At 32.5% G+C, this 8,773-nt stretch overlaps 1 protein-coding gene across 1 annotated transcript; it reads right to left on the reverse strand.

The window, feature by feature from the left end:
* Positions 1-3,270: 3,270 nt before the first annotated feature.
* On the reverse strand, positions 3,271-7,279 carry LOC121123588 (paramyosin). The gene is made up of 2 exons (XM_040718712.2): positions 6,760-7,279; positions 3,271-6,615 (listed from the first exon to the last, which is right to left on the reverse strand). Exon 2 carries the CDS (start codon positions 6,586-6,588, stop codon positions 3,640-3,642), a length of 2,949 nt encoding a protein of 982 aa, XP_040574646.2. The 5' UTR covers positions 6,589-6,615; positions 6,760-7,279; the 3' UTR covers positions 3,271-3,639.
* Between the last annotated feature and the right edge of the window lie 1,494 nt (positions 7,280-8,773).

Below are 8,773 nucleotides of genomic sequence, written 5' to 3' on the forward strand. Positions count from 1 at the left end.
ACAGCTATTCACAAAAAATTTAATTTATTGAAAAAAATGAAATAAAAAGCAGAAAAATAACAGCCCCTTTTGTTTGAACAAAAAAATCAAATCATAGTTATTCACGAATTTGAAAAAATTTTATATTAAATCCAGAATGATGTTCAATTACTATTTTAATTTTTCATAAAAATTAAATTTCTTCTTTTCTGGAAAAAAATAGATGCAAAAAAAAGTAGACCCTTTAGTACCATTTTATGTTTTTTTCAGTTAAATTTTACTAATGGAAAAACTGAAACTTGTTGTATATTGTTGTTCTTAATCTAAAAAAAGATTACACGTACGAAATATTAAAATCGTTGAAAACTTAGATGGGGAGAATCCTGTCGATATCTACAAAATAAATGACTGAATAGCTATTTAACTGTATAAAAAAATTAATTAATTGTGTTTTTAAATAATTAAATTTGATGAATGCCTTTTTAGTTCAAATCCCATCCTCACATTTTGCTTTCCAAGTAAAAAGGCTTTAACTTCTCAAAGAATAAAAAATGCAGCTGTCTACCTTATAGTTAAAGTAAAAAAGTATGCAAAATTAATTTAATATTTGCAAGATTGTTTTTTGTTGTTATTTTTTTTTTGGGGGGGGGGGGCTTGGTTTTTGGATTTATCTTGAAAAAAAAATAATGAAAATAAATTTTTTGGAAAAAAAATCCATAGTTATTCACAAAAAATTTCAAAAATCCAGAGATGTTCACAAAAAATTAAATTTTCTGGGGGAAAAAAAAATTCAAATATTAAATCTTTCGGAGAAAGATATCAAAAATTCATAGCTATTTACAAAAAAAATTAATTAATTTTAAATAATTAAATTTGCTGAATTTTTTTTTCAAATATTACATTTTGAAGTAAAAATTTAAAAATCCTCTAGTCCTCCCCCTGCGGACGGCCCTGATATCTATTTCATTTATAATTTAATATTATGTTTTATTATACATGTATTGTGTGCCGCAAAGATAGGATGTCAGCTCTGTATCTAGTTTAAAAGTCCATATTGCGTTTTTGACCTTTTGTGCAACCTTGGATATTATACCTACATAATGACAGCAGTTTGAGCTCTGTACCTCAATATGTTCCAAAGTTATTGTCGATTATATCTATAGATAGGTAATTATGTGTTTTTAAAGTTTTGTACTACCTTTGTCTTTGGTATATTTACTTATCAAATTTGATAATCTCGTCTGCAAGATCATATTTTTTTGGGAGAGGGGCTTGGGCTTCGCAATTTTTTTATAAAAAAATTGAAAATTTATTATTTTTGGAAAAAAATTTAATTATTCAATTTTATTAAAAACATTTTCAAAAGTACGCAGCTAATTACAAAAATTTAAATTTTTTGTCAAAAAAAAATTCAAAAATTCATATTTATTCTCAAAAAATTAAGTTTTAAATACTAATACTTTTTTCAAAAATTCAAAGCTATTCAGGAAAAAATAATAAAAACTAAATAAATTCAAAATTTTAAATACTATTTTTTTTTCTCAAAAATTCAGTTATTTACAAAAATTAAATCTTTTTAAAATAAATTTCAAAAATCTACAGTTGTTAATAAAAAGTTATATTTTAAATTTCAAAAATTAAATTCCTTGAAAAAAAATTACATCCCCTCCAGTCACCCCCTGTTATACCAAGTTTGATCAAACTCCATTTGTAACTTTTGCCATAATTCTGTTGACCGATAGACAAACAACCAAACAAACAAGAACAAAAAGATAACCTTCGTTCAACTTCTTTGGCCTAGCTAATATTATATTCCGGTGTTTATATTCATTTTCCCCTTCCAAATCTTCCTCCCACCCCTAAAATAGAGTATACCTATTTTAGACTTTAGGTCAAATTACTCACAAATCTTGAGCATTAACTGAAATGTATTTGGTAATCTCTTCTATTGTGGCACTTTAATAAGTACATTTTTTTATGTTTAGAAATGAAAGATAATAGAAAATATATTAAAAATATATTCAGATCTGCCTAAGTATGAACACAGCTTTTTTCTCGACCAAAGGAGTTCATATTTTTTATATCTTGTTTACATCCATATTAGCTATGCCCACAATGTTTATCAGCGTTATTATTGGGTTTAACGTTTAAGTTTAAAATTAATGTAGTTGTCATTTTTAGAGGAACTTTTTATAGTAGCGTACTATACAATTACAAACACACAAAATTGATAAAGATATATTTCACTCAATAATGATATTTCTCCATCTATATCCGTCCTTAGACTCTGAATATCAAACATATTAATTATTTGATGTTGTGTACAAGTGGCAACTACTTCGTCTTAAAATGCATTATTTAATTACAAAATTGGTCATTCTAATGACCAACTTAGATTGATACTCTCATTTCATTTTAATTTATCAAAATTACAGGGCTAATATGTATTTATGAGTAATGTGACTGAGAGCATTTGAACTCTATAATGTGCCAATGATTATTATATATATTGTAATTTGTATTAGAATATGTAGTCAAAAATTATACTATTAATCTATCGATCATCCATGGAATATTCAATTATTGCCTGATCCTCATACCAAATAGAATGTAAATCCTTCATTTAAAATTATTCATCTCATTTTTGAGTTGCAATTTGTACAATTTCCTTATTTAAATTGCAACTTGTTCACAAATGTGATACTCTTTACTATGTCAGTAAATATATTTCATATTATGAACGTATTTGACCTCTCAGTGGATTAACAACTAGTATAGCATTGTCCTCGAAATCGGAGAGGATGATAGATTTGAACTATGTATATTTTTGGCTTATTTTATAAATATATGTAAGCCAGCAATATAACTCCACCCAACTTATTATACAACATTGCATATAGTTGTGCTCGTCCTTGAATCCGAAAGCAAGACGCCAAAAATGAGAAAGTGTGAAAATATTTTTTTTTGAAAATAGAAAAACAAAAAAAAGACTTATCAATAATTCTTATTATTATTTACAAATGGCCATTTTTTTTTTGTTTTGTTTTATAAAAAAATTAAATATGAAGTGAACTGTAATAAAACGTGCAAAAAAATTAATTTTTTATGTATTTTATATTTTAAAAATTCTTTCAAAAAAAATCATAGTTGAAACTTTAGCATTACTTTTAATTAATATTGATACTTGACTATATTATAAAACATATTATGAAGACTTTTTTTTTTCTTCAGCTTGAAAATGTCTGAAGGAACGCAAACTAAATAGATTATAATTATTCAGTACAAAACGCCTAATTGACCATATTATATTAATATACTAGATATTATAAGTAACAAAATAGATTCTGAAAATCGAAAATAAGGCAATGATGATGATTTGTTCATAGAGGAGCCCAAAATTACATCCATGAACAAGGATCAATCTTAAATCATTGAAAAGAGAGGGACATACATGCACTGTGTGATAATTAATTGATGACTGAGTTTCTATGTATTATTCGGCTTATTTAATTGGAGAGAGAGAGAGAGAGAGAGTTGAAACTCATTTGAGTCGATGTTCCAAGAAGTATGTAGCGATAGAACAAAAGGGACTTGGGAGATGTTAATTAATTCATTATATTATTTTATAATCAATCACGAAGGTATTTTAAACTTAATCAATTAGTATCTATAAACAGAAGAGGATCTTCCAACAGAAGTGGCACGAGCCATGCTTCCAGCACGAGCCATACTACCAGCTCTGGCAGTGCTTCCAGCTCGACTGTACACAGAGGAACCTCTATAATCAGAAGCTCTGACTCCACTGCTAGACATACCATAAGAAGTGGTCACAGCCTTGGATGATGAGCCGAGAGCCTTGTTGGCCGAGAGTTGACCACAGATGTCTTCTACACTGCAGCAGTTGGTTACGTTCTTTTTGATGACGACTTCACGCTCAACTTCATCTCTTACATTCTCGCGTCTGTTAGACTCGGCAGTAGCATATACTCTTTGTCTGGAGCGGAATGAGTTCAAGGAGCTCTCAGCTTCTTCAGCTCTTCCTGAAGCATCTTCCAATTCTCTTTGGAATTTCTTGACTCGCATAATGTTAGAGTTGGAAATGCACTCTTGCTCTTCCAATTGGTGCTTGTACATTTTGATTTTGTCGTTGAGTCTATCCAAGGATTCTTGAAGAATGAGGATATTTTTGCGGTCCTCTTCAGATTGACAGAGAAGCTCCTTCACAACTCTTTCCTTCTTGTGGAGCATGGTAGCTGTTTCAACATGACAAACCTTTTCCTTGGAAAACATACTTTCAAGCTCTTCAATTCTAATTTCCAATTGCTTGATGGTTCTTCTTGATGTTGTGATGGCAGTTGTTTCTATCTCTTCCATTTTAATGGTCAAGCTCTTCACCTCACATTCTAAGGCCTGCTTAGCGTGATCGATTCTCACAAGCTTGGCTGACTCATCTCTCAAAAGAGATTCAAAGTGCTTAGCATCATGAGATGCCTTGTTAGCTCTGTCATCAGCCAATTTAAGCTCTCTTGCAATATCAGTGTAGTCTGAGGTTACAGTACCCAATTCCTTCTCAAGCTTGACTTTAGTATTGTTGATGCTAATATTGACTTGAGTCAACTCGTTGATCTTGACATTAAGTTCCTGTACCTTGGCTTCAGTAACACGATGAGCTTTTTCAACATTTCCATAAGCGGATTTCATGGAATGCAATTCTGATTCAGTTAGAGCCATCTTTTTGCACAAAGATGAGGCATCTCCAGCAGTTAGGTCCAATTTCTTGCAGACTGAGTCGTATAATGACGTAAGCTCCATTATCTTATTGACTTGAGTCTTGTTAACGTTTTGGAGACTGACATTGCTCTGGTTTGCAGAGTTGAGAGACATTTCCAATTCAGTTATGGTAACAGCCATTTTCTTTTTCATTTTTTCAACTTCATTTTTGAGACGATTCTCGGTCTCATGGAGTCGAGTGGACAAAGACTCGATTTCGGATACAAGTTTCTTCTTCATGGAATTGAATTCATCTTCTTTCATGAGTAAGCCCTTTTGGCTATCTCCACGGAGTCTCTTCAATTCAGCTTCTAATTCAGCAATTCGGTTTTCAGCACGGTTACGTCCAACATCAGCCTCCTTGAATGCCTTTGCCAATTCCTCTCTATCATGGGCCATCTTACGATTCTCTTGTTCAGAGGCGTGGAGCTGTCTCTTCAGAGCATCCAATTCAGATTTAAGCATTCTACATTCATCATCCAACTTAGACCTGTCCTTTAATAAGACACCATTGTCCATCTTTAGTCGGTCCATGTCATTGGACAAACGCATCAACTCTTGACCTCTAGCCTTGACTTCATTGTCTGCCTTTTCATACATGTTGGTCATTTCTCTCAATTTGATGGCCAAATCTTCACACTTCTTCTCTGAAATATTCAATCTGGACTGGAAGTCCTTGACAGTGGATTGAGAGATCTCAAGATCCTTAATGAGAGTTTGAACTTCAATTTGAAGACGGTTCTTAGCTTGCTCCATCCCCTTCAATTTAGACAAAACTGCATCCAATTTGTCTTGAAGATCTGCAATTTGTGATCCGAACTTCTTCTTAAGGCAGTCAATATCCTCGATGCGAAGTCGAGCTTCATTCTCGTATTTTTTCTTCCAGTCCAAACCCTCGCTCTTAAAATGGCCAAGTTGCTTCTCCAAATCAATTCTGGTCTCCTTGTACTCTTGAATTTCAACAGAAATAGACTTCAATTGAGTCTCAAGGGCAACAATTCTGGATTCAGCTTGATTCTTTCCTCTAGAGGCATTATCTAATTGAATTTGTAGATCTCTGAGTTGAGAAGCCACTTTGTTCTTGTCAAGGCCAGCATTTTCAATGGCCATTTTCAATTCATTCAACCTCCTATTAGACTCGTCATTTGAGAGCTTAAGGCTGTTCCTCTCAGAGGTCACGGCGGTGAGTTCCTTGCACATGACATCGATTTTGCAATTATACTCATTGACTTGAATCTCTAGACGTTCAATCGTTTTTCTGACAGTGGTTTTTTCGGAAGAAAAAACGTCCATTTGTGCCAAAAGGGACTCAATCTCGACTTGAAGCTTGGACTTTTCCTTAGACACCTTGTCCTTGGATCGAGCAACGGAATCAATTTGTTCCTGAAGCTCCATCATTGCTGTTTGATGTCTCTTTTTGAGTTCATGAATATTGTGTTCAGATTCAGTATGAAGTTCTTCTAGAAGTTTTCTGAGTTGAGACATTTCAGCCTCTCTCTTTCGATTGATATCGATTTGGCATTCTGCTCCTCCTTCAGCTTGTGTGAGTCTCTCCGTTAGAGACAGAATCTGCATCTGCAAATCCTGCTTTTCCCTCTCTACTCTCCTTCTAAGATGTTGTTCGGACTCATAGTCATCCTGGAGAACGCGAATTTGTTCCTCAAATCTTCGCATGGCCTTAATGGAGGCATCCTCACCACAATCTACCTTAGTATGACATTCACGAGTGACATTACCTGAGCCATCTTGCTTGTAGGTATAGGTTTTTGTAGTTCTCTTCATGGAGGACATCATTTCGGAATCATCCGCCTTGGAGCGACTGGAAAGTGCTAGGGCCATGTCTCTGCCGGGTTATTTAAGGTACACCTGAAATACATAAAATTACATAAAAATGATTGATGATAATTTCAGAAGACTTATGAAACATTGCCAAAATTTATTTTTGAACAAGATAAAAGGAATGCATTTTGCTTTCAAAGATTTTATGAAGAGAATCGTAGGTTTACTCACTGATCTGGATTTGTACACTTGAAAAAAAGAGAGGATGAACACAAGTACTAGTAGATGTAGCTGTCCTGATGACTCGATCAACTGAATATCAAAGCTAACTCCACGATTTTGTACGAAGAAGATGAAAGATCTCCCCTCTCACACAGTCTCTCTCGACTTATCACACTTAAAATGGAGATGAGCTTTCATGAAATTTTATTTATTTCGACATACATATACTATTTTTATCAAGCTAGTCAAATCTTGTGCGCTTTTTAAAGAAAATTGACTTTCTAAGGGCTAATCACTTATCCCCGTTCGTTCATTAGGTAGGTAGTGAGGGAGAAATTTACAGAAAACACTTGTTTTCACCACCTATCTCTAGGATAACTTTCTTTGAAGGCACCATCAGTTGCAAGGAACAGTGCCAAGAATGCAAATGCCAGTATTGAATTTTTGTTCTTCCTTGCTTCTCTTCATTCGACTTCTAGATTGAGTAGTTCTTATATATTTAAGTGTATATATATATACACATCGACTCACAAAATCAAATCTCTAGAAATGTCTAGGAGCTATCAAAAAAATAAATCGTCCCCATAATGAATTAAGCCATTTGGAGAAATCTATGACTCATAATTGCCAGAATAAATCCAAAGTGAACAAGGGTCTCGAAAACACTTCTGTATGCCATGTATATGACCCAGAGCATGAAGGAGTAATTGCTTTAAAAAATCGGGGTTTTAAGTTTAAAGAGATACATTTTTTGGAATAGAATAGAAACATAATAATCATATACATATTAATTTTATAAAAATATATGAGTGTGGCCTATGCTTTCTATCCCAGCACCTAAAAAGAAAGCCCAAAATGGAGGTGTGGCATCACACTTAAAAATGTATGTATACACTTGATTTGAGTCAACCTCCTAGTCTTTAAATGTCAAAAATTAAATGAGAAAAACTATTTCTACCCTCAAGGAATATCCTTGAGAGCATGTGTCATATTAGACTGGAGCTTTTTATATTTGTAATCCCCGACATTGAGTCGAGATCTACAATGTCTTGTTGGGTCATTTCCTTGATGTTTCTGACCTTTTTTTTTTACACTTTGTTGGGAAATGAAGACATTAAATTAGATTGTCGTGAAGTCGTTTTTATTTCTTTTACATTTTTCTCTTCAATTCAAGTCATTACTTGAGGTTACATCATGCAGATGGAATTTTCGTATTTGTGTATATACAATACATATATAGTTCATTTACAGACAAGCAATGATAAAATAATGTACATATTTTTTTAGCAAATTGTCCCTTAATTAATTTGCAAATTCATTGCGAATTCTGGATTATAGAATATTCAATGTATTTCTTGATAAACATCTTTTAAATTCTATTAGGAATTGACAAGGGGATCACGAATCCGCAATTAGTTTCTTTGTATCAACTCTGGTTTTTGAGAATTGTTTATTTGAAATTTAGAGTTTATTAGTTAGTGATGTATCACGAACAAAACTCGTAAATTGGGACTCGAATTTTATGAAGTTAACAAAAAGACATCAAAAACTCGGCTCGTGAGTCTAAAATGCGAGTATTTACTCGTAAAAAATTATGTTTCTCTCTTCTTTTTTTATTTTTGAGAAAATTAAAGTATGTGTATCCTCAAAAATGTATTTTTTAAAAATTCAGATTCAAAAAGTTATGCATCCACAAGAGGAAGAAAGATCCTTCAACCGGGCCGATTAAGAATGTGAATCCTAATTTTACTGGTTAGAGAAGGAAAAAACAATTTTTAAATGACAAATTGTCAATAATCCCATAGAAAATAAGATTTTTTGACTAACGAATTTGTTAGAATTCAAAAAGTGTTAAGTAATGTCAGGGGCGTCTGGAGGGGGGTTTTTTTTTTTTATCTCTCATTATTCATCTAGAAAAGTTATTTCATACAAATATAAATAATCATTTTGGTTTAAAATTAATTTCCTTGAAAAAAAAAAAAAAAAGAACATCAAAGTACTACAATGCACTCCACTACACGCA

The sequence above is a fragment of the Lepeophtheirus salmonis genome, chromosome 8 (genome assembly GCF_016086655.4).
Source record: "Lepeophtheirus salmonis chromosome 8, UVic_Lsal_1.4, whole genome shotgun sequence".
NCBI classification, from domain to species: Eukaryota; Metazoa; Arthropoda; class Copepoda; order Siphonostomatoida; family Caligidae; genus Lepeophtheirus; species Lepeophtheirus salmonis.

Excerpts from the sequence above, each read along its gene's own strand:
- LOC121123588 (XM_040718712.2), bottom strand. The coding sequence starts at position 6,588 with ATGGCCCTAGCACTTTCCAGTCGCTCCAAGGCGGATGATTCCGAAATG.